This window comes from Octodon degus, unplaced genomic scaffold (assembly GCF_000260255.1).
Source record: "Octodon degus isolate 3935 unplaced genomic scaffold, OctDeg1.0 scaffold00204, whole genome shotgun sequence".
NCBI lineage: Eukaryota > Metazoa > Chordata > Mammalia > Rodentia > Octodontidae > Octodon > Octodon degus.
The window spans coordinates 326061-351342 of record NW_004524780.1 but is presented as its reverse complement, the minus strand read 5'-3'; the positions used below and the strand labels follow the sequence as shown (position 1 = coordinate 351342).

The following is a 25282-nucleotide window of genomic DNA, read 5'->3' as shown; positions in this document are numbered from 1 at the left end:
GTGTAAAACTGCTACACCCCTCAACTGCTCGTAAGCTACCTTTTTACAAATATTCTCTTTGAACACAATTAAAGTTTAGAGGAAAGTGTTGTTTAAATGGGAGCAAAGGGGCTGGGGAGATGGCTCAGTAGGATAAGCGCTTGACTGGCAAACGCAAGGATCTGAGTTCAATCCCCAGCTCCGCCAAAAAATAAAAATAAAAAATAAAATAAATGGGAGCAAATAAGCAGATCTCATTAAATAAACTGGACAATACCAACAGGTATTAAACCAACAATTCTACTAATACCTTTTGTATCTTAAATGAAGGAGGTATGATCAAAATACAGTGAATGTTTAAAGAAAAAATTACAGTAAGACATACTCCCACGAATCCCCTTAAAAATACTCTCTATAGCTTCAAACGCTCTTCTCCCAAAGTCCTGCCCCTTTCTGAAGCAGTTCTGCAAATCCTCTTTCATGTCCTTACAAAGTGTGATCAAAGCTACAGTGATGCTGCCACTGAGTGTCATCCAGTGTAAAGGCAGCTCCTAGAGCCAGGAGTGTGTACTTATCTACCTTACACACCCAGCCTGGCACCCTGTGATCTGTGGTTCACCCCAAACTCAAAATGACTGTGAAAGGAAAAAATTTCCATTGATTCAGGATATCAAGGCCGCCAGGACAGCCCGACTACAGATATGCAGGAAAGATGACTTCAGAGCTGCAGAAGTGACAGGACCAATGGGACAAACATGTGCAGAGCAAGAGGGTAGCTTCTGCGAAGAGTTCATGGTGCCTTCCTCTCCAGGGCCACTGACTGCATTTTCTGATCACACGCATACACTGTGCATCATGAATGTGCATGAGCTAAAGCACTGCTGATGTCGGTGAAGAGCTGCTGCGGATGGGCTGCTGTGACGCGGGTGGGGCCCGGGAGGAGAGGTCACAGCAGAGCAGAGGGCAGCGTCCATACCCTCCCTTGAGGTAGCACAAACTGTCCAGGTCCTCCTGGGCTACGAGGCTGACATGTGCCTTGGGTCATTCTTGCTCCACTGTGCTCTATGTTGCTATTCTGTATGTGCGTGTTTCACTGCTCTGTAAACAGGATGAAGTGGGATGTTCAACTAGTCTAAGAATATTTATTATACTCTTTAATACCAAATCAAGCATATTTATTTATTCTTCTGCAAATACAGCAGATCTGCACCTACAATTATTTTTTAAAAAGGAAACAGTAAAGTCAGGTAGAGAAACAGTTGGGGACTGGGGCTTGAGCACAGGCAAGGGCAGAGCTGGGATGGATGAATGCAAGCCACAGCGGGGCCAGCCCTAGCAGGCCTTCTCCAGGAAGGCTCTGCAACACCGGAGGCACTGCTGATACACCAGCTCGAAGTCAGACTCGTTCCCCTGGAAGGACAGGAGAAAGAAAGCTAAGAGACCTTCACCTGTCATTTAATATGTCAGATACACACCTGCTGGCCTCTCCACTGGCCCCCCTGTGGGCTGTACTTACATAATAGGGATCTTCAATGATGAGCTGTTTCTGTGGATCATAGCTCCCAAGCAGTTCAATTTTAGCTTTGCAGTTTTTAACTTGATTACTTTTTCTATTCAAATCTCTGAAAAATCGAAATATGAACTTAGTTTTCTGGTCTACAGTTTCAAGTTAAACAGGGACATCTGCTAGGGGTTTATGAAACATCCATATCAAGATCCAATGAAAGCGACCTGATTCAAAATGAAAGAAGACTCTGCAGAGCCGCAGGACCCTTCATGTGGCCACGTGCCACGGCTCTGCTCTGACTCAGCAAGAGCGTAAGCAGCAGCAACACAGTCACTGACTGTATACAAAACATGCGACATTTAGTCAGATGGTAATTAGGACTTTTGCTTCGAAGCACACTCGTAGATAACCTATCAAGAAGATCCTGCTTCAAAGACAAATAAGGTGACAAGAACTCCGAGAGCCAAATGAACTAAGCCCTGATTGAGGTAAAGGGCCACGGTCTCCCCTAGCCTCCGCGTGACGACGCATTTACGGTGGCAATGCCACTACTAAGCTTCTCTTATTCCTCACTTCTCTGCCCATGCTGAAAGCTCAGCTCCCTATCACACTGCTATCAAAGGCAAACACTCACTTGGGCCTGGCTTCATAGCTCAGCGGATTAAAGCACCTGGGGAACCTGGGGTTTGATCCCCAGGTCTGCCATGCAGGTCCCACCCCCGGGTGAGTTGAGAGGTGACTGAGACTGGGCGTGGTGGGGTGCGCCTGTAATCCCAGCTTTTGGGAGGCTGTAAACAGGAGAATCACTACAAGTCCGATCTAATAGTGAGACCCTGAACACCTTGTAGACCCTTCCCTAAAATACAGAAAAGACAAAAAAAGGCCCACTTGGACCAACTTCCAGTTTCTGAGGATCCTACCAGCCCATGACGTGTCTGCCAGGAACCAGAGGCACAGCCAAGGGCACCTGGGCACAAGGTCCCAGCATGGGAAAAGGCAGGGGCCCACCCAGCCCAGGGTAGTCAGCCCAGGATGCAGGCAGCAGAACCTGGGCTTCAGCAGCAGGGAGGAGCTTCCGGCAGAGCACAGGTGTGCAGAGGCCAGGGAGACCCAGCCCAGTCAGCGCACAGGGAAGCACTGCCCCCTTGGTGCTAGACAGGGTGTCAAGTCCACAACCAGACAGTTATACCTACATGCTCCAGTACAAGCGAGAACGAGCACAAGAAAAATGAAACAAAAAAAGAATGAATTTAATGACAGGCCTCAATTAAAAATATGTGAAAGGAGCCAGGGAGATAGCTCAGTAGAATAGGCACTTGCCTGGCAAGTGCAAGAGCCTGAGTTCAATCCCCGGTTCCACCCAAAAAACAAAAATAAAGATATGTGAAAAAATAAATAAATAAAAATATGAGAAACTATCACAATTGTGTCTATTTACTCCTATGAATAATTTACAGTACAGATACTTAAAGACAACATGGACTATCTAAGTATTATAAGTGATGCAGGTTAATAAACGCCACGGCTACACTGAATCAAGTCTCAGCAGTGCACAAACACCAGTGGTAGTGCAGGGGCAGCTAATCAAGTCTGGAAGCCAGTGAAGCCCAAGGGTGGGGCCCGGGCAGGGAGAGTGGGCAGGAGGTGCAGGCCCAGAGTGAGGTGCTTGGACTTGGGCCTCCCACACTCACCTACACTGTGAACCTGTGGGGTCACTTACGCTCATTAGTACTGTCTCCTCCCTGGTAATACATGCACCTACTGATGATGTGACCCGGCTGGTCACTCACTGTCATATGACACTCAGTTTACCAGTTTTTCACAAACTTAACTGCAATAAGCAGCCTCCTATCAGCCTCCTGTCTTGCAGCCTCATGTGGGCTGGGGGCAGTGTTCATGGAGGAACAGGCTGAGATATAACCAAACACCCCAAGTTCAGGAATCACGACAGCAGTAGGATCATTTGTACAAACCCATGCAGCTCCTAGTTCAGATCACAGTCCCACCACAGCCTCTGGTCGGGCTACTGCTTTCCCTCTGGAAAGCGGGTTGCTTTGTAAGCAGAGCCACGAGACCACTCTGGATTATTCTCTGAACTCGCCGCCCGCTAGATAGTTCTGCACACTGGAGCCATCACCACCATACTGGCCAGCACACAGCCTGCTGGGCTGAGCAGGCACAGAAGCCATCTCAAGAGTGATTACCTCAGATTGCTTTCGTCCATACACAGGATATAGTCGAATGTTGCGAAGTCCTCTTTCGTGACCTAAAATTGAACGAGAAATTAAAATAAAATGCTTGTACCATTAATGCTTAGGGCATCAAGAGTAGCAGTAGGAAGGAAAAAAAATCTCCATTATACCTGTTACTCATTAAGTATTTAACTAAATAATATATTATATATAGTTACTTTTAAGTTAAAATACAGTCTATTTCTAAAATTACAATGCAAAGAAATTTTGTATCATAAAGTTCATAAAGTATGGTAGCATGTGGACACATAGCCCATCCTCGGCTGGTATCTGTTAAGTAGAAAATACGCTTTCTTCTCCTCCTCCACTTCGCATCCTCGGGACCAACTGGCCCAGGGCCTGCTGCCGGCATGAGCCACTTGAGGAGGCAGAGAAGGCGCCAGGCTTGGGGGGAGGAAGTGGCCCGAGAAGGAGCCTGAGAGCAGCAAGCGAAGCCCTGGCTCTTCTTCATTCTGATTGAACATGACATCTCTCTGACAAAGATGACAAGGACCACGCAGGACTCTTCCTGATTCTAAGCTGAAAGTTCATTTTCTAACACTGTAATTTAGAAATGTGAGCCTACTTTAAATAGAATTGAAAATATTTTATAAATTTTGACTATGGTAAGTGAGACAATAAAAGATTGTGCCCACACTGCAGAATAAAGGAGAAATAAGTTTAGTAATCATCTTCCTCACTGAAAAATCCTCGAAATACTGTAAAATGAAACTACACAGGAGATGTTAGGCAAAAGAGCAGAGATTCCTTGTTGGACAAAGAAGAAAGGAGCAACAGGTATGCTCGTTACTCATATTGTTAAAAATGAGAAATCTTTACAGTGTAATATTACTTTTTAGTGTTGCATTTAAATAATTACAAAGGACATATATATATATATATATATATATATATATATACACATACATTCTAAGATACTAACATTTCAAAATCAAAAGTAGATCAAATACTATATTAAGGGCCGGGGAGATGGCTCAGTGGAATAAGCACTTCCCTGGCAAGTGCAAGGGCCTGAGTTTAATCCCTGGTTCCGCAAAAAAAAAAAAACTATATTACATGTAAACACTACATGTGTTTTTTCCAAATTAGTTGAGTGAGAACTATCTAAGAACTTCATATTGAACATTATTATTTTAGACTATTTGTACTTAATTTTGTCCTAAGAGGTGACTTGTAACTTACTACATCAAACCACACAAGATTTTAGATGTTAAAATAATTGAAAAGAGAACAGCTGTAACTTACATATCAAACAATACACAGTAAAGATTTCTGCTTGCAGCTGGACACAAAGTGGCTTGTGGCCAGTCAACCTCGTGACCCAAAACTACTACAAAACCACAGAAAAACCAAAGTCCTTATGCTCCTGTGGTGACTTGGCTTTGTGGGCCTCAAGGTCTCCCTGAAAGTATTCTGCTCTGCGCTGGGGGCAGAAACACAGCCAAACACAGCGAGGAAGCTGGTGAGTTCCAATCCCACCTGAACTCTGTGTACAAGAAGGCATGGCCTCCTGCTGAATGAACTGGGAAGACTGGACCTCAAGCTTCACAGAAAAGGCCTTTCAGCCCTAAGGATCATTTGAGCCCTACTGCAAGTAACCTGTTCAATAGTTATCACCATCATCAAAACTGAAAAGTATCTAAGCATAAGTCATTTAAAAATAATGGGACCCAGGACCTTCCGGATCCTGAACAGACCCAGAGTGCAGGCCCGGCGAGTGAGTGAGATGACCCGGGGCCACGGGATCCTGAACAGACCCGGAGCGCAGGCCCGGCGAGCAAGTGAGACCACCGGGCCGCGGGATCCTGAATAGACCCAGAGCACAGGCCCGGCGAGTGAGTGAGACAACCCAGGGCCTTCCGGATCCTGAACAGACCCAGAGCGCAGGCCCGGTGAGTGAGTGAGACAACCCAAGGCCCGCTAGATCCTCATTCAACCCAGGCTGCAGGCCCAGCAGGGAACCCTTCAGCAGAACTCTCTGCAAAGAGGCTAGAGGCAAGACCCACCCAGCTGATTCAGGAGCAGAACATCTTGCCAGAGAGACACAAAGGGTTCAACACTAAGGGCTGCAGCAGAAAGAAGTGGAGCACAGCAGCCACATACAAGCAACACCCACCTGGAGGAATCTGAACTTCGTAGATCCAGACCTGGTGCTAAGGTAATAACTCTATCTAAGCTCTACACCAAAGGTCAGAAGACAGTGGTATACAAAATGACAAAGAGAAGGAACAAAATGCAGTCTCAGGCCCCGAATCCACCCAGTACAAATGCAGAAGACACTAGCACTGAGGAAACTGGAAATCACATGCCAGGTATCTCTGAAATAATAGCATTGACAGTAAAGAATCAACTACAGAAAGGTACAGAAGAAATCACATCAGAAATAATTTCGGAACTAAAAAATGTAGTGGTAACTCTAATCAGAGTACTAAGTACTCTAAAGAATACACTGATAAAAAAAATAGAGGAGAATATAAAAATGATGGAACCCCTGAATAAGCAATTTAGGAAAGAAATAGAATCTATGAAACAGGTTCAAAGTGATATAAAGGAAATTAAAACCTCAATAACACGCTGGCAAAACCATTTGCATGAAAGTGAAAATACACTTTCTGACCTGAAAGACACCAATGCAGCTAGTGAAAAAGTAAGAAAAGATCTCTTTAAAACAACTAGGATACAGGAAAAAATAATTCAATACCTGCAAGACGATGCAAAGATGAACAATGTGAGACTAATAGGCATCAATGAGAAGGAAGGAGTCAATACAAATGATATAAAAAGAATATGGGCAGAAGTAATAGCAGAAAACTTACCAAATATGGGGCAACAATCTGACAGTCCTGTAATCGAAGGATATAGAACTCCAAATAGTATCAATCCAATGAAAACCACACCCAGACACATAATAATCAAGATTCCAGAAATTCAGCATAGGAACAATATACTAAAAGCCTCTAAAGAAAAGAAACAGATTACATTAAAGGAAAACCCATCAGAATAACAGCAGATTTTTCTTCACAAACCATCCAGTCAAGAAGAGCATGGAGCAAAGTACTTGAAGTCTTGGAAGAAAACAGATTCCAACCCAGACTGATATATCCTGCAAAACTATCTTTCAAATATAATGGAGAAGTGAAATATTTTCATGACAAAGAACAATTAAAGAATTTCATGATGACAAAGCCAAGCCTACACAGACTACTATATGAAGTTCTAGAGAGGGAGCAAATTGATCACAGCCCCATGAATGAGAATGGAAAGAACCCATCAAATAGGGCAAACAATTAAACAGAGGAGAATAAGAGAAAAAATAAAATAAAATAAAAATAAAAATAATGTAAATTCATTATCCATTATCAAGACTTTTACATTTTTTTATTTTTTAATGAAAAACTATACTTTGCAAACCAAGGGAATACAACTGTCTCAGATAGACTCCCCTCTGCGCATGTGCTACCTTCTGCTGCAGTGTGTCATCCGAGTCTAGCGTGTGAGGCAGATCAGAGCGTCTCACAGCTCTGCACACCCCCACGGACACTCTTCACTAACACCACACCAAAACTGTCCACTGCTGTGGCACGAACCCAGAGCCTGCCAACAGCCTTCCCACACGCTGTCTTACTCAGTCTCCCGATCACTGACTCTCTGGTCAGTTGGCCCTTCTGCTTCCACATAACCTGAACCTCGTGGAGCCAGGGGTCCCAGGACCACATTCTGACAACTGTGGTTTACACAGTGGGACAGGGTTCTCAAAGAAGGGATGGTGAGGAAGGCAGGAGACATTCTCATCTTTTTTGTTCTTCAGGAGGCTCTCCTGCCAGGTAGGCACTGCCAGAACCACCAAAGCACAGAACCCTGCACCAAGAAGGATCAGAACCCAAATACCATAGAGACTTGGACAGAGGATGACAAGGAAAAGCATGGCACCAACTGACTTGCAGCAGACTTGGAGGACAAGGAGAGCTGGCCCAGGAGAGGCACCTGTCCTAAGAGGAAGGATACCCCACACGCTTTCTCCTTACTCCTCAGCCAGGACCCTACCACCCAGGTCAAGAAGCTTGGGAGGTATCCTGTGTATTTCACACCCCAGATTCTCAGCACACAGCGCAGAGCACACGAGCACAGCAAGGCTCCCAGACACTGCCACCCAGCCTCGAGCCAGCTGACCCAACCACACAGCCAACAACCTGACCTGGCTCCTCAAACAGTGAATTGGTTCAGAAGCAATGTGATCATCTGAGGCTCCAGTTGTTCACACACCAAGAGGAGTGTCTCATCTCAAGCCCAGGAGCACAGCAATCAATGAACAGAGGTGAAGAGAAAAAGGCAGACTCACAAATGATCACATGTACCACAAGACTTTTGATGAAGTAACGGTGCCAGCATGTTCAGGAAACAGACTGAAGAAAATGAATTTTGCCAGAAAATTATACAGACAAAAAAAAAAAAAAAAAAAAAAAAAAAAAGAAAATCAAGCAAAACTTTAAGCAGTTAGCCAACAAAGTAACATGCTAAGACATCAGAGAACATCTTCATAGACCTTGAAAATAGCAGAATGATTAGTGTATCAGAAAATAGGGCAACAGTAAATCGCAGACCAGGAACGAAGTAAAGAACTTGGGAAATGAAAAAGCGAGTAAGAAATTTTTCGGTTCAATATATATATAAGTTGCTTTCAGAAGAAAAGAGAAAGAGAAGTACAGTATGAAAACAGCCCAGAACTTTCCAAACCTGATGAAAATCATCAGGCCACAATTCAGGGAATCCACACAGCCTCTCACCAAGCAGCTGACACTGAACACACTGAAGCTCAGGTAGCCAGAGAATTGGAGCAGTTTAGAAGGAACAATAAGACAACTGACCAGATAAAGTCTTTCAAATAACTGAAGCAGAAATAGTATCGATCTATAGAGGGAAAGAAAGGGAGGGGGGAAGAAAAAGGGAAGATTCCCAGTGCATTTCAGGAGGCTGCGCAACCCTGACAGGGCACAGTTCATGGCACAGGCCATCAGAAGCACATGGAGTGTGCACTGCCACCCACGGCAGCACTGTCTGCCCTTGACTGGAATTCACATATCCAGCAAGAGCAAACGAGCAGGAACCACGAGATGACGCTGCAGGCGGCAACATCAGTGAACTGCTGCAAAAGCAGCACTACAGAGAATCTCAGCGAACACAGCTAACAGCACAAAGGGAACAAACACTGAGACCCCGCTCCTCCACAGCGGTAAACAGAACAAATTCAGAGTGGCCCCTTCCAGACTGGCAAAGATCTTTAGCGCTGCAATGAAAAGCTTACCACAAAAGGGAAAGCATGAATAATAAAAGTTTTTCAGCCAACTAACCAGACCTCACACTCACAGCTCAAGGGACTGACTGCAGGAGATGCAAGTAAGAACCAGAAGACAATGCCATTTTTTAAACTCAGGCTGAAACTACTAAAAAAATTAAGATTTTAAGGAATATACTAGCAGCGTTACCACACAAATTGTGACAATTAGTGAAGAACCCGTAAACCCAAAGATATGTGATACGGATCTGTAAAATACTGTACTAGTACTTTGAAATTTAAAAAGATAAAACATTTAGATTTTTATAAAAGCAACAAAAACAAACAAGTAAGAACTAGACTCTGAAAACACTACTTGCAAAGCTGGTAATTAAAATTGGTCTTGAAATAGTTTCTAGTTTTGTTTTTGTAAGTCACATGTACTTAAAATACTCCATCTACACATTTTTATTACATACTTAAATGTATGAAAATTCAATCTTAAAATTCCAATTTTTAAAGGTTAGGAAAAACAAATTTATATCCCTTAAGCAACGGCAAGAAAAAATTAACACTGTATTCAAGAGCCTGAAGAGATCTGAATAAGTAAATATTAAAAAATGTTTAATCTTCTATCCAATAAGAATTCCACGTAAGAACAGGTCAAGTCCTTAAGTGCTTCATTTAAACGAAGACCCATCAGAAACCCAACTGCATCTTCCGATTTATGACACCAACACGAAGCTATCTTCATTTGAAGTCTAAGGGTTTGTCACTACTCCAGTAGACTTCAAGGGTAAGTACAGCATAACTAACTGTCCACAGTCTCACCAGTATTACCCTGTATTTCTAGAGCTTTTTACAGCTTTCAAGGTTTCTTTGAATATGCTATGCAAGTTCCTTCTAGCAAGAATTTTAATATAAGCAGAAGAGTCATCATGCCTCATATCTGTCTAAGAACTTGTGACAGAATGGACACCAAGGCTAGGTCTGGCTCCTGGCCAGGGCTTTCACTGTGAATTATGTACTTCCAGCCAGTCTTTCAGAACTGTGTATGTAGGCAGTTAGTTCCCCCAATAAACACAGAAGTCTGAGTCAGTATCTCACACCCTCTTATGGTACGGGACTCTTAAGTAGTAAAAATTAAGATCTCTTCTACCTGTCTTGCCTTATGGTCTGTACTAATGCCATGATTTCTTAGGCAGCTCACAGCTCTTGGGTCTGGAGCCCGGCCCACGTTCCAGTCGGAAACAGCGCCGCTGTCAATGGCCCACTGTAACACAAAACACAGGTCAAATTCAAGTACGGTACCTGCCGGGCAATGTGATTCATGGGGATGTCATGCTTCTTCATGCAACTCTGCCCTCGATAGTCAGGGGGGTTTCCCACTTCATATGTAGATGTGGCTGCACTGTCTATCCTCCACTGCAGGAGAAAAAAAAGAGGTTTTTGTTCCGGCGCTGCCTGACCAAAGTTGTGTAAGGTGGCCTTTTTAATGTAGGGAATGGTACTTACATTATCTGAAATGTTTTGATCAGTTACAAGTTTTCTGAATACTGCTTCTGCAATGGGCGACCGGCAAATGTTACCTTAAAGAGAAGGGAGAGGGCACATAGAGTGTGAGCTGTGGTGGAAAGGCAGAGCTGACTCCCAGTGTGAAAAATCTGCTTTTTTTCACCTCACGCACCTGATCAGCGGTGGCTGTGTCTTCCCTGGAAACACAAAGGCTAACACTGTGGAGCAGGGTGGACCTGGAGAGGACAGCCAACCTACCCAAGTTCAGTGATTGGACACCCACTGTCCCAGTATAAGATACGCTACCAATCAATCAATCTAAACTGAATACAAATGTCACCACAGCTCCTTCTGAGCCAGGTTAGCCAATTTATAGGTCACAGCAGCTTACTTCAGGAACTATCTGACTTCAGGAACTGTCTCTTTATAATAATCTTCCTCTTGTTCAGTGTCCCAGCCACTGGCCCAGCCACTGACAAACCTCTGGTGCTTCTCTTCACATCAGTCTCCAAGTCCAAATCAATGCTCCCAAGGAATAAAACATCTACATTTCAAAACATATAGCTCCAACTGTCCCCTGGGTGGCCTGCCATGGCAAAAGCATCCACCCTCCTCTCAGCTCTCCCTCAAAGCAGCAACTCCTTCACTCTAATCAGAACACTACAGCTGGAACCAAGGACATCCATTCCTCACTCTGCTGTAAACCTACAAGGCCTTATCTCTAAGCAAGCCTATCCTCACATGGCCTCCCAAGATTGGCACCCCAAATACAGGCCCCAAAATGAAGGTTTTTGATCTGTTATTTTTACACACAATTCTCAGAGCACAGAATAATATTAAATAGCTGAAAACTAAGCAAAAGTAGGAAATTGTGATACTGCAAGATTACAGGGAGGTCCAATAAAAAATGTCAGTGTCTATGGTCAAAATTCTCCAGGAACACAGCCAAACTCCATCATTTATGTGCTATCTGGTTTGCTTGTTTGCTCTGGAGACAGTCTCACTGTGTAGTTCATACTGGCCTTGAACTCACTATGTAGCCCAGGCTGGTCTCAAACTCACAGTGATCCTCCTATCTCAGCTTCCGGAGAGCTAGAGCCAGAGTTGTACAGCACCACGCCTGGATAAAATGTTTACTCTGGTTCTTTACAGTTCATAGATCCCAGCATGCAGCACCCACTGAGTGCAAGAAACTACTTTCTCCCAACACATCCAGAATGCCACTGGTTAGGTTTCCATGGGAGCTGAAGAAAGAGTCACTCAAGTAATATGCAGAGTCCTCAGTAACAGAAAATGCCTGGCTACCCCACAAGGGTTCCCTGGAACACAGCTGACACTCTCCTCCAAACTGTACCTGCTGTCCTGTGGGCTGAGAATGGCTTCCCTGTTGCCTCCTTCCACATCTGTGCTCACAGGCCACCACTGGATAAAGTCTTCCTCACCACACACCAACTGCCACCTGTCTTCACTGTCAACACTTCACACCGGCTGAACTCACACACTGACCACTACCTGACTGATGACTTCGAGGGCATGTGCTCCAGAAAGGCCAGGGCTTTGGCCCTGGTGTTCACTGCTCTATGCATTCCCAGTGCCTGCCCCATAGCAGGTGCTCAAAAACTTGAACTGTATTGAAGACAAACATATGCAAGCATACACTTCCCCCAAAACAACCAGTGTGATTCCTGTTAGCATAATCAACAATATTAAGTGAAAATAAACATACGACTAGGATATTAGGTATTCAACTTGAATGTTTAATGTGCTAAATGCACCATTTAGCTTCAACCAAAACCTTAAAAATCATGATATACACTTCAATACAAAAGAAGATGAACCTTATACTTTTTCCTCCTCATAGAGATTCACTTCTAGAAATAGCTTGTAACCAATACACTATTGTCCTGAAGATGAAAGAAAGAAAGAAAGATAGATAGATAGATCACTGTTATTGCCAATTACTACTCACTGGAATCTTAGCAGCCTGTCAATCTATGGAATAAAATGTCTTTTGCAAAGGTCAAAGGAAGCAACTAGGTCTGGAAAAGCCAGGGGGGTACATTATAAAGTACCCCACATTACGGATAGCCACTAAAAGCTGGCCACACAGCTGAGGTGCACTCAGTAAGCATCTCTCATGCGGGCTCAAGAAGGCAGCACCCACACATTGGTGAGAAAAGGTAAGGAAGGGAGTAGGGAGAGCTCCATCCCAAGAAAAAGAGCTTTCACTCTCTAGGAAATGTAAACTCAAGAAAAGACTAAATAATTGGATCCGTGACAATTTTGTTTTCTCCTGTAAAGGGAGAAACACTGAGCATGAACCCTAAAAACTACAGGAATAGTAGATTCTACTTCAAGTGTGTGTGGGGCCCTACGTGTTGATTTCTAGGAACAAAAATGATTCTGAGCAAGGATATATGATCACTATTTTTTTTTTCAAGTGAAGAAACAGAAATTGACACATGGGCTGTAAACCACCGTTACGGAGAGACCCAAGAACCTAGAAGGGCGCGCTCCACCTCCTACAGCTGAGACACAGTGCAAGCCAAGGACAGCAGCGAGCACAGCAGTGCGGTGACTGACTCGGCAGCGGACGCCTGAGCAGGTAACACCGACCCCGCAGCGAGGGCTCAAGTGGGCCACGTGGAGGGCAAGCAGAGACTCCAGCAAGTACAGCGAAGGGACCCGGCTTGGAAGGCGGGTAGGCGGCAGGGGAGAGGGGCACGGCTCTAAGGGCGGATGGCGGGGACGCAGGCCTGAAAGCGAGATGTTACGTGACCGGGACACAAGCTCCTGGGAAGACAGGTGCGGGACCCGGGTGCCAGGTCCATCCAAAGCCTCCTGCCCCAGTCTTCTCCATCTCCCTGACCCTGACAAGCAGCCCGGCCCACAGCGAACGTGGTCCACGTTTCGAGGAGGTTAACTCAGAACCTCCTTACCCAGACACACGAACAGCACCGACTTCGGTCCGGATTCAGCCATGTTCACGCGCCGCAGTCGCTGGCGCCCAGTGACCGCGTCTGTCGCGTCCCGACGCAGCGCATGCGCCTGGCGAGCCTCCGGCCTCTGCGCCTGCGCAGTCGGCGGCCTCGCGCTCCGCGGGAGGCAGGGCGCCCGTCAGCTGAAGACCGGGAGGAGCCGGAGCTGTCAGTCATCTGAAGAGCGGGGCGAGGCCGGCAGGGGCGGGGCGGTGATTCACTTTAGGCCCGGCAGGGTAGGCTTGGACCGGGTTCCGAGTCTCCTCAAAGTAGGGCGGGGCCGTGGGGTGGGGCGGGGTCACCTGAGGGTGGGGGCAAGGAGGGCGGGTCGGAAGGGCGTTATCAGTTCTGGGTGGGCGTGGTCTCCGGGTCCCTGGGGCCTGGAGGGGCGGGGCCGTGGGCGGGGCCCCGAGTCCGGGGCGCCGGGCTGCGCTGGAGACCACCTGCGCTACCCTGTTGCAGCCCGGGCTCTCGGTCTCTGGCTTCTGCCGGGCAGGGCCTGCGCCGCTGGGTCCCAGGCGGCGGGTGGGCTTTCCTGAGCTAGAAATCGGATGTGGGGCACTTTGGGGACGAGGCGGCCGTGTTCTGCGAAGATGCGCGAGGCCGGTGTTGCCCCAGGACAGGACCTGGACAGACACCTGATGCTCACCTGGTCAGGTGTGCAGCTAGCCAGCGCCCCGCCCCGGGAGGCGGGTCCGAGGCCGCCCTTCCTCTTCCTGGCAGGTGTGCGGCTCCGGCGGAGCAGCTGGGCGCGAGTGAGTACAGGAATCCCGGAGGTCGGGCGGGGGTCTGGCCGAGCCGGGCTCGGGAGAGGCGCGCCGCACCAGAGGCCGCATCGGCGCTCTGCAAGTCCACGCCGTATCGTTTCGCGGATTGTCAGAACCTGAAACTCGGTTTGAGGATCACAGCGGCTTGATTCCTAGGAAAATTCCCGCGTTTCGAATTTCCATGGCTGAAATACCTTTTATGTTTTCTAAAAACATCGATTGAACTATGTTCTCGGGCCGCACCTTTGTGGTTCGCGGCGTCCTGTGCGCTTGACAGCTTGGGCAAGGGATGGTACCTTTGCTGTAAAGCGCAGAAGGCTTATGATTTGACCCAAGCCCGGGAGGGTGCCAACACCTCCACACCCACCCACCCGCCTGGCCCCTTAGGAGTCTGTGTGTCGCAATCATTAGGTGATCATTCTAGCTTAAAGTTTGAAAGTAGTCTGCATTGATTATTAACAGTGAGGAAATGGGGTTTCCGTGCTGGCTGAAAACATGTCAGTTTTACTTTCTTTCAACAAACATTTGAGTGTGGCCACCGCCCCTGCTCTGGCGGCTTCCTGTCAGTAAAGGGTCAGTGGCCAAGAATAGCCTGTTGGGAGAGCAGGTAGGCCTTCCTTTGCTAACACAGCCTACCTGTCCTGCATTCTTTCTTGCTCACCTCGGTGTTTCACTGAGGAGAGTTAATGTTTGGATTAATTATGTGTTACTCAGGAAATCTGCACACAGAGCTCAGAGAATAACAGGTCTCTGGTGAAGGTGCTGTTTAGCTGCTGGGTTGGCCTGTTATTGAAATGCCCAAGCAGTGTCGGATCGTTTGCAAACAGCTATGTTGGTGGTTAAAATAACCACAAGTGACAACCTACATCCTGTTTCTATCGTGTTTTAAAGAAAATTGGTTATTAGTTCACTGATGCTTAATTTAAACAAAATTTCTCTAAAATGAAGCCATACCAACCACTCTATGCTTGTCCAAAATAATTTGGTACTTTAATTCTGTTTAGGAAGTCTTTATTCTTAAGAGCTATCTCACTATTTGGAAATAAGGATTTGGTATCGCAGATTTTAAAGGTAACCTTTGTGCCCTGTTGTTGCTAAATGGTGGTCGTTGGCTTATTTTCCAGTAGTATCATTGTGAGACATAACCCTCTGCCATTCAAGACCAAACCTTATTGAAGATTTGTATTTTCTCCAGTAATATTTGTATGTTAGGCTGATGGACCAGATGGCATGTGTGGTCCTGCCCTGCGGCAAGATCTCACCTGAACTGGGGAGAATAGGGGGGCAGGTGTCAGCCTGCGGTGAAATAAGAAAGAGACACAGACCACAGGAATGTTAGTGTTCACAGGGCCCGTGTGGGTGAAAGGTTGAGTGAGGCAGATTCATGATCTGGCCAGGAACACCGGCCCTGATTTCTAGAACCACAGGCCCTGACTTCTTAAAGCAAAGGAAGTGAACCAACACCCTCTGAGCAACAGAGCCCATAGCTGCCAGGCAGCAGTTTTCAAAGCTGTGCTTGTTGAGAAAGGCAACTTTCCGAGCCTCTTGAGAGACTGAATAAAGCTTCTTTTGCTTTGGTAATGATTTAGTCAACTTATTCTAAATCCAGTGTATCTTTAGTGTTCTTTAATATTGGATGGGATTTTATCATTTTAGCAAATTAATCTCCATTTCTTATAAACTGTAAAGTGTCACAGTTTGATCAATATGTGATTAACAGAATTTTGGAAAAACATTTCAAAGCTTACTTTTCCTATAGATACCCCTTTCAGAACTTAGCACCTATTGAAGAAAACCATATAACGTATGCGTATTGATGGAAAGAAAGTTTTAGTATCCTTAACTCTGGGTGGAGGTGGGAGGGGACCTCTTGACTGCTGGGCATTGCTCCTGACCTTGGTGGATGTGGAGACTGCCCACATCCTGCAGCTCAGAGTTCTTACCACTTGACAATTTGTTCCATGTAGGACTCAAATATTGTTGTTTGACCCGTGACCCCTAACCCTGAGCTACTGACCTATGTTCACTGTGGAGTATTATTTCCAAACCTTATGCTCACATAAACTCTTGTGTTTTTCCTCAGTAAAAGATTTATTGCCAGTATTTTAAAAACTGTTCTTAACTTAAAAAAAAAATTAGTAGACATATAAGAAATTTCAAATTTTTAAATTGTTTTTTAAAGAATACACGTGATAGTCTCTTAGCTTGAGGTTTGGTAGCCAATTTTTTTTCTAGGAAGAGACTCAAAAACTTATTGACAGTTTGCTTTCAGTAATTTGCTCAGAATGCAGGAGAGTTAAGACCCCATGCATGATGTGACGCTCTAAGGGCGGCACCATCTTTAGCAGGGTAAAGATGTGACTGTGCCCCTGGGGGACCTTCTCACATCTGTTTTGGCACAGTAGTGGAAAAGTGGGTGAGCAGCTATTTGAAGCCAAAGACAGGACATGAGGCTTAGCTCTCAATTTCTTATCTCTATTTATGTCCTGAAAAACTCACTGTATAGAGCTGTGAGCAGGAAATATGGTTTTATGGGAACTTTGATAGCATCCCTGCTACTTCTGGAGTTCATCCTGATGAGGCGTCTCAGCAGGCCCCATCCAGGGCGGCACAGCCAGCTGGGGAAGCTCTGGTCCACAGGTGTGTGTGAGCTGGGAGCTTTGCAACCCACGTGCACAGCATGGCCATGACCTTCTCCTGGCCAGGCTCTTTGCCCAGCCACTCTAACTGTGGAATTTTTTTGTATGACTGGTCTAACATGACTCAGCTGAGAGAGTTCTAAGTAGAAAGTCTTTCTGGATACAATCTCTGTCTTACCCTGTTTCAGTTGCATGTATCAGAGAATCTGGTCTAAAGTGACTTTAGGAGAAAAGAATTTTCCTGATCTGAGTGAGTGATTTAAAACCAGAGCTGGGAAAAATCAATCAATCAATCCAGAGCTGGTCTGAGTTCAGGGTAACCCTGCAGTGCTGTCTCTCTCTCTACCCTGCCTAAAGTCCCACTGACACTGGTGCTCTCAGACTGCCCTATGGAGATCTGCCAAGTACCTTGATGAGGCTCATCCCAGTATCACAACGTGGTCACTTGCTCTGCACCCCGTGCTGTGACCACAGTGCTTCCTAAATAAAGTGGACACCAGCATCAAAATGGACACCTGTCAACTGCAGCTGACTGACCCAGCCCCGCAGGCTTTGTGCTCTGTGAGCCAGGTGGTGTCGGGGATGTGGTTAGAAGTTAAAAGCACAGTTCTGGCCGGGAAGGTAGCAGAACTTAGGGTGAAAAGGATGAGCGCCAAGGAAGAAAGGGGAAAAGACAGATGCGCATGTCTGCCTCTCAAACTGTCACCAGGGAGGATGCCGGGTCCTTGTTCCAATGATAATGGAAAGTAAAATTGAGGCATCAGCAACAGCTTTCATTGAAAAGTAAGAGAAAGGGAAGGGAGATCAGCCTGAGGAGCTGAAGGGTCCTAGCTCTGGTGAGGAGTGGACTGCCCTAACAAAGGGCCGGCTTTTCATGGTGCTGAGGTAAGCAGGGCTCAGGTTGTTCACAATCTCAGTTCTGGCTTGCATCTCCGAAGAGACTGGATGGCCTGAGGGGAGTTCAGTTCCCTGGAGCTGTTTTGTTCTGTTTGGAGCTCTTAACCTTGCAGAAGCTCTGCTGGAATCCAGGGTGACTGTAGGCTTAGGGCAATGACTAGAGACATTTTTTAGGGAGTAAAATCTGATAGTTGAACAAGCCTGAAAAGCCTGTTATTGTTCATCTTATAGGAGGAAGAGATATGTTAGGTAAATTTAGAGACATTGAGCTTACTCCCTACATGCAGAAATTCCAAGTTTGTCCTGCTTATTTACACGTTGCGCATCTGGAGGCATAGGTGAAGAGTTGGTAGTTTTAGCAAAATTAACTATAAGTCTCTCAATGCCTTAGGAAAAAAAAATTATGATTAGATTTTATGAATAACAGGTACAGGGCCCAGGAGCCCCTCTGTGATGATCCCCAAGTTTTATTATCTTGTCTGGTTTGCTGGAAACACTGGACAGAGGCAGCCTGGCTTCAGTGAAGGGTCTGGGTTTTGGTCTGGAAATGAAAGGAAGGGTTCTTGGCAAACCTTTCTTGGGTCACAGCCCAGGAGGACTCCGGCCCTTTGTCCTGGAGTTCTCTGCCCTCTGTCTCCATACCACAAACCTGAGTGCCAGGAATACATGGTGTCCTGAGCCTTCATTTTCTATCAAGCCTGACCCCTCCTGCAGGCAGATGGGTTTCAGGTGGGTTGGCACAAGCATGCGCTGTCCTTGATGCCCACCACAATGGGCTTGTACTGTTTTTGTAGTCATGAAGCCCAGTTATAGCCATGAGACCACCAAGTAGTCCTGTGTCCTTGGGAGGATCTGACATCTGGCCTTGTCATGGACAGTAGTAGAGTTCTTTCTCGGGTCTCTCTCCACGTGGCATCGAGGCCATGGGAGCCTCATGAGCTGCAGGAAGTTTGTGGGGTGCAGATGCCCTGAAGCCCAGCCTCCTCATCCAGCATACATGCAGGGCGGGGAGCCCTGCACTCCTGGGGCTCTGGCTTTCCCTGTGGTTTCTTCCTGGGCAAGTGCTGTTTGGACTCAGCCATCACCCCTAGCCTCTCTTGAGGTCTGCAGAGCTGGAGACTTTGCCGTTCATCAGCCCATTTCTCTGAAATCCACTGGATTTCCTATGTGAACCGGTCATCACTGGGATTCGACTTTTCATTTGCCAGGCCACACAGACACTTCATTTATCTAGCAAATATTTACTGGGCACTTACTGTGCATCCAGCAGTATAGTATGTGTTGAGAATGTTAACACACCCCACATACACACACACCCCACACACATGCAAACCCAGCACGTGCGCCGCACACATGCACACACCACACCCATCCATGCACATGTGATAGTAATCCAGCCCGTGGTGCAGACTCAGCATCTCAGCAGAGTGGAAACTCAGAGGGATCAGGTAATGAAATTATATTTTCTGACACATTACTTGAACTGGGAAGGGAGGGAAGGTTAGGGATAGACACCCCTGAGAGCAGCAGCAGAGAGGCAGTCATCTGAGAAGCAGATGCAGGGGAGGGACAGGCCCTAGGACTAGCAGACGGCTCAGCAGTGCCTGTGATACCTACCTCATGGTGTTACTTCTTGGACATGATTAGCAGCACGGTCTCTCCCTCACTGCTTATGCCAAAAGTGGGGTTGTTTCCAGGCTTCTGGGTGGCCAGTTTGGGTGCATCTAGGTAGAAGCTCAGCTCTGGAGGAAGGGGAGGGCCCTGGTACACACACTTCTGGAATAGACCCTGGGTGGGGTTACCTGCAAGAGCTGTAGACTTGTCCTGTCCTGTGGTCCTCAGGGTGAGTCATGATTGAGCAGGTCAGATGTCACATCTCTTTCTGCAAAGGGTCAGATATCGTACATACAGAGTTGCGGGCAGAAAGGAAGCTTAGCATTTTATATTGGCAGTCCTTTAACAAAAGAGAAGATGAACTTCCATGGTTGGTTGTATCATTAAAACCAGCATGTGGTTCTGACGCAGTCTTAACATAGTCAGGAGCACCACACAGGTGGGGGACAGATAAATTCCTGGGCTGCTCATTAAAAGTGTAGTGTGTGTGTGTGTGTGTGTGTGTGTGTGTTTTCTGGGATAGTCAAGGCCCCTCATGCCTCTGAACAGTGACTCTTCACTTGCACCTACAGATACCCATGGGTAACTAAAAGCATAACAAAGCTGAATCCTTGTGTATCTTTGGTTACCTTAAAACTTTGAGTCAAATCCCTTCTCAGCGGTTTATATGGATGTGTTAATCACTTGGGGAGTGTCTGTCTAGGGGCTGGTAAAACAAAGTAAATTAGCCCTAACTTTATATGATCTCTGCCCTTTAAAGTTTGGGGACACCAGGATGGGTGATTTCCAGGGACTTTCAACTGTGATCTAAAGTCTCCAGCCATTGTCCTGAGTCCATGTTCACCTGGACCTCGGGAAAAGTGGAGCCCACCTGATCAAGACCTCCATATACAGAGACAGTCTTTTCCTGGAAGGGACACCACCCCTCAGCCATGAGGATTCCAGAGCTATGACCCTGGACTGCTGCTGCCCACAGGCCAACCCTTGACAACTGGCCTTCATATTTGCATGCCTGGATCAGAGTGCCACCTGACCTGACGACCTTTCCTATCTTTCCTCCAACTTTTCAGTTAAAGCTACTTTTTGCCAAATATTTGTGCTTTAGTTTTAATTTCCTTTAGGACTGAAAGCAGGGATCCTTGCTAGCTAGCCATAGTACAGGTCCAGGGCTTCCTTTGCCTGTCTGCTGGCTAGGCAGGCACAAAGCCCACCTCACTAGCTCGAAGCTCAGCTCAGCCCCCGTTGAGTAGAGCACGGTCATCACCGCCCTTCTCTAAAGTGACTCTCCTGCAGACCCAGCACATTTTCTTTTCTGTTGACCTGGGTGGGGAGCAGGGGTGGCTATAGCACCTGGTAGCCTGGGTGGAGGCTGGCCAGCCCTGTTAGGCCAGTTCTGAGTTGCTGCCTCTCTCAGAATGTGGGCCACACAACTCTAGGGTAAACAAGACACCTTAAAGTCAGTTGCCTCAGCAGGGGTCCAGGGGGCCTTGTAGAAATCCCTCTGGATTTCTTCCCCTAAAAGTCAGGTCCTGGGTCAGCAGAGCCCAAATGTACCCACCCTGGTGCTGACCACCTGCGTAGGGCCTGCCAGGCTGACCCACTAGAGCTGTACTCTTCTGTGGGGGCTCAGTCCCTCTTCCAAGCCTGTCCTGCCTGAAGCATCACACAGCTTCTCCTGTCTTTTGCCATACTTACAATGCTTAGGCCAGGCTCCCTTCCTAGCCTGCCAGGGTTTGCACCTCTCGTGTGGGTCTAGAGCAGTACCACTCTGGGTGGACAGAGAAGGAGAAAGCAGGGTCCTGGGGGAGGTGTAGGATGTAAGCCTACTATACTGAGCACGTGGTAATAGGCGGACTTGGAATGGCAAATACTGTACATCCTGTTATCCTTCCAACATTCAGTAGAAAAGCAAAACTACAGTTTTAGTCTTTTTAGAAGGGCTTGCAAATAGTGTATTGTGAGTACTCTATACTGAGAGGTAAAGTATTGTCTTACAGCATAATTATATTTGATTTGTTTTACTCATTTTTCCACCTCCAAACTGATGAGAATGCAGATTTTTTTTAAAGAAAAAACTAGTCAATTCTAGGCCTAAGATAAAAAAATGAAAATTACAGATACTTTCTCTTTTTTATTCTTAAGCAAGTAACACAGAGAAATATGTCTTTAAGCTTTAGCATTCCTGCTTATAGGGTACAGTTTTCTCGATGATAAGCCCTTGAGCTCCCTGCTTAGTGCAGCCCAGGTCCCATATCTTCAGGTGCATGTTTCCTGACAAGGCGGTCCAGGGTCTTGTCCTCCTATGGCCTTGTCCTCAGAGTCCTCTTTACCCAGGAAGTAACTGAGAAAGGCAGTGAAGAGAAGCCTCCCATCTCCACTGCCCTGATGTAGCAGTGACTCACAGTCCTCCTGGGCAGCTGCCTCCTGGGACAGCCACATACGGCGACTCTCTAATAGGGAGTCAAACATGCAAATGGGCACTAACTGTGTGTCCTCACCTTGGGTACCTGCAAAAAGGCAGGAAACAGGAAAATCTAGTCATACTGCAGAGGGCAGTTGATATGTGTACCTTATGAACAGATGAGTTAGTGTTAGGCAGCTTTCTAGTTTATTCTCACTTGTCTAGTTCAGTCCTGTCTGTCCTTTAGCAGTCAAAACAGAAAAGAAGCCAAATCCCATGAGTTCTCAAAATCTATCAACCATACAAATACAGTAATAAATTGTTAAGTGAGAAACTGGAGGGCTGGAGAGATGGCTCAGTGGTCTAAAGCACCTACTTGAAACAAGCTTGGCAAAGCACAGGGACCGCGGTTCGATCCCCCAGCACCACATGCCAGCCAGCCCCGCCCCCTGGTGGGCTGAGCTGGCCACACACACATACAATAAATAAATGTAATAAATAAAATAAATAAATAAATAAATAATTTAAAAAAAAAAACGAGAAACTGGAAATGTCCCACACTATCTTTTTCCTTGATTGCTGGTCTAATCTAAATGCATTAGGTTCCATCACTAGTATACTATTTGAAATCACTGATATGGGGAACTAGAACTCCTGGGCTGCTAGATGTTAGATATACTGTGCCCCTAGAAATCAAAGAATGAATTCTAAGAAACAACAGAGATTAAGAGTGGTAAAGATTTATTAGAGATAGGTCCTAAAAAACAGAAGGGAACCTGAAAGTGGTTGCCCCTGAGGCTGCTCCTCCAGGAATGTTTTATAGAGCAGAATCCCAAGGTGGGTACAACATGGGTCAAACTATAATCAGCCAGTATGATTACAAGTTTAGCCACTGAGCTGATACTGATCCATTAGAGAAGCAGGTCACATAGAAAGAGCACATGGAAAGAACAAAGAGATTTTGGGGAAGGGATGGGTGAGCTGTCCAGATGCCCTGGTTATCCACCTGGGTGACTGATGCCTACATGGACTTTACTGATACCAATTATAATATGATTCCAAGTTACTGCTTATCCCTTAGGGAGGTGTGTAGGTCAGGCTGGCTCCCCTCTGTTGCTGCAGGGAGACACTTTCTGTTGGTGGCTCTGTGTGGGTTATATTTTCCTTGCCTTTCCCTCTGTCTCCTAGAGGGATGTTCCTGCTTGGATCAGGACCCAGTTGGATAATCAATATCATAACTGAATTATGTTGGTAGATAAGATAAAAAGGCCCCTTTTCCAAGTAGATCACACACATGGTGTGCAGGCATGCCTCCTTCTGGAGCCCACGCTGCCACCTGCTGTGCCATCTCAGAGCAGTGGTGAGCCCCAAAGCCGAGGGCCTGGAAGGGTCTCCACACAAGTGGTGAATGGCCTTGGAGGCATGGCGCTAGCCTGTGAGTCACCCACTGCCTCTCTTGCTGTCTGGAAGAGGTCAGCAGAACCTAGGCACTCAGCATGTAATAGTCGTAGCATCTAGCAATCATCAGACTGCACCAGAAATGAGCAGAAACAGGAAAACATGCCCGGGCCTAGACATGTGAGGCAAGACAGGTCCAGGAAGGAATCCTCAGCCGTGGTCCTCACCAGCTTGTGCACTACAGCCGCTAGACCTTACTAGCTCTTTTGATCGAATTCCTTGTGTGATGAGTAGCCTACTTTCCCCAGCATGCCTCAGAGCCCAGGGGCTGTGTGCATGCTGTCCAAGTGGAGATCCCTGCCGGAGCCAGCCGACCTGTGTTCCTGTACTAACCAGTCAGTTCCTGGGTATTTCATAATCTTCCCCTCTACAAGCCCGGCTGCAGCCAGCTCAAATATTTCCGGTTAGCTAATGTATTAACTTTATATTATCTATCCTAGACAGCTTACTCTTCACTAGTGTTCAGATGACTTCAGTACCAGTAGAAGATAGATCACGGAGATGATGGACTAGTTTTGCTTATGATCTTTATAGGATTCCATGATTTTATTTCTGATATTTTGAGGGTTTCATTTCCTAACCTGAATAGATTTGATGTTGTAGGAAAATAAAGATAAAATATCCCGTAATTGAGGACTTCCAAGTACTTTCCTTTGTCTAGTGGCAAACCATTTATTACTACTTGTGTCTGAGACAAATGAAACAGAAGTAAGTTCCTAATATCTTTTTAAAATTAGATTTTGATAGGTTTTTTTCTGATAATGTCACAGCAGAGAAACAGGCAGAAGGAAAAAGGGAAAGGGGCTTTATTATATTTGAGGACACGGAGAGAATCTGGGGCAAATGGAAAGATAAGGGATTCTCTAAGTTGTAAGGAAGGGAGGCTGAGGCTTTTGTGGCCTTTTGCCGGGGGGTGGAGTTCTGAGGGGAATGTCCGGCCATACCTGAGGAGCTGACTGGGGTCGCCCCTGAGGCAGCAGGGGAAAGGTGAAAGGAAATTGCGCCCTGGCTGAGTTGGAGAAGAAGGGGGGAGGTGGTCTCTGGAAAGAGAAGCTGTTGTTTTAGGGGCTTCAGCCATATTCAATGACCACCATAATAATTCAGCAATTTATACTAGGGCCAGAACCTGTCAGATTTTGTTGGTATATTTTAGATATACATAATGATGACATTCATCATAGAGAATCTGTACCTGTACATGACACAACTTCTTATCCTCCCTTCAACCCCTTCCTCCCCCCTCATTTACAAAGCTTTGTTCCCATATTTTCCGGCTTTTCTCACTTTTTGACTTTTCCCGTTTTCTTCCCCCCTGCTTATTCTCCTCTCCGTTTGAACATTTTCCTCCTATCCTAACTTCTATTTAGATTTTTTCATTAAAATGTCTTTTGAAAAACATCTTTCAGTGAATAACCCTATACCTTCAAATCTGAAGTCAGAAGCAAAGAAGGCTGCAAAAATATTAAGAGAATTCACAGAAATAACCTCAAGAAATGGACCTGACAAGATCATACCTGGTAGGTAAAGCTCTGCATGCCTGTTTTTGTATTCTAAGCTGCTTTCTGCATTCCTGAGGATTTCTCTGTAGGCAGCTGATGTGGGGGTGGGGGGTAAGAGCTGGGGGTAGGGTGTGGGTGCTGGCAGCAAGCACTTACTGGGCCTTTTGATCTAGGGAGAGCCTCTTATCCACAGGTCTGCCCTCTGGCACCACATGCAGACTAGAACCGAGGGCAGGAGCCTTCCCTGCCTCTGCCTCCTGCTGGTGCCTTTGGCCCTAGGCCCTGTTCCATCCCAGTTTGCCTCAGCTCTCCCATCCTTTCATCACTGTCTCAGTGTTTTGTAAGCAAATCTTGCAAACTCACCAGCTTGTCTCACAAATAAGTTTTACTGGGCCGGGGAGATAGCTCAGGGAGATAGTTCAGTAGAATAAACACTTGCCTGGCAAGCACAGGGTCCTGAGTTCAATCCCCCAGTACCACCAAAAAAAAAAAAAAAAAAAAAAA

The 25282-nt window shown here is 46.3% G+C and overlaps 2 protein-coding genes across 5 annotated transcripts in view; one reads left to right on the top strand and one right to left on the bottom strand.

Moving 5' to 3' along the window:
* Positions 1-159: 159 nt before the first annotated feature.
* Acp1 (acid phosphatase 1) lies at positions 160-13576 on the bottom strand. Of its 3 annotated transcripts, none has more exons than XM_023704804.1 (6): positions 13465-13574; positions 10526-10599; positions 10170-10283; positions 3691-3752; positions 1496-1601; positions 160-1389 (listed from the first exon to the last, which is right to left on the bottom strand). In XM_023704804.1, the coding sequence occupies exons 1-6, from the start codon at positions 13505-13507 to the stop codon at positions 1312-1314; spliced, it is 477 nt and encodes a 158-aa protein (XP_023560572.1). In that variant the 5' UTR covers positions 13508-13574; the 3' UTR covers positions 160-1311. The 3 variants fall into 3 exon arrangements, with proteins under 3 accessions (XP_023560572.1, XP_023560571.1, XP_004644645.1); XM_023704803.1 differs by lacking the exon at positions 10170-10283 and adding an exon at positions 10322-10435 and having other exon boundaries at positions 13465-13571; XM_004644588.2 differs by lacking the exons at positions 160-1389; positions 1496-1601 and having other exon boundaries at positions 10170-10435; positions 13465-13576.
* Positions 13577-13919: 343 nt separating this feature from the next.
* The window catches only part of Sh3yl1 (SH3 and SYLF domain containing 1), a 35225-nt gene continuing 23862 nt past the window's right edge, over positions 13920-25282 (top strand). For both annotated transcript variants that reach the window (XM_023704802.1, XM_023704801.1), the window contains exons 1-2: positions 13920-14258; positions 24686-24796. In XM_023704802.1, coding sequence (XP_023560570.1) covers position 14258; positions 24686-24796 — 112 coding nt within the window. In that variant the 5' untranslated portion in view covers positions 13920-14257. The remainder of the gene's footprint in view (positions 14259-24685; positions 24797-25282) is intronic.

What these genes read in the sequence shown, in the direction of transcription:
- Acp1 (XM_023704804.1), bottom strand. Translation starts at nt 13,507, where the DNA reads ATGGCTGAATCCGGACCGAAGTCGGTGCTGTTCGTGTGTCTGG. An exon ending in GGTGCTGTTCGTGTGTCTGG is followed by an intron (nt 10,600 to 13,464) that starts GTAAGGAGGTTC and finishes CTTCTCTTTAAG; the next exon opens with GTAACATTTGCCGGTCGCCC. An exon ending in TCATTGAAGATCCCTATTAT is followed by an intron (nt 1,390 to 1,495) that starts GTAAGTACAGCC and finishes CTGTCCTTCCAG; the next exon opens with GGGAACGAGTCTGACTTCGA.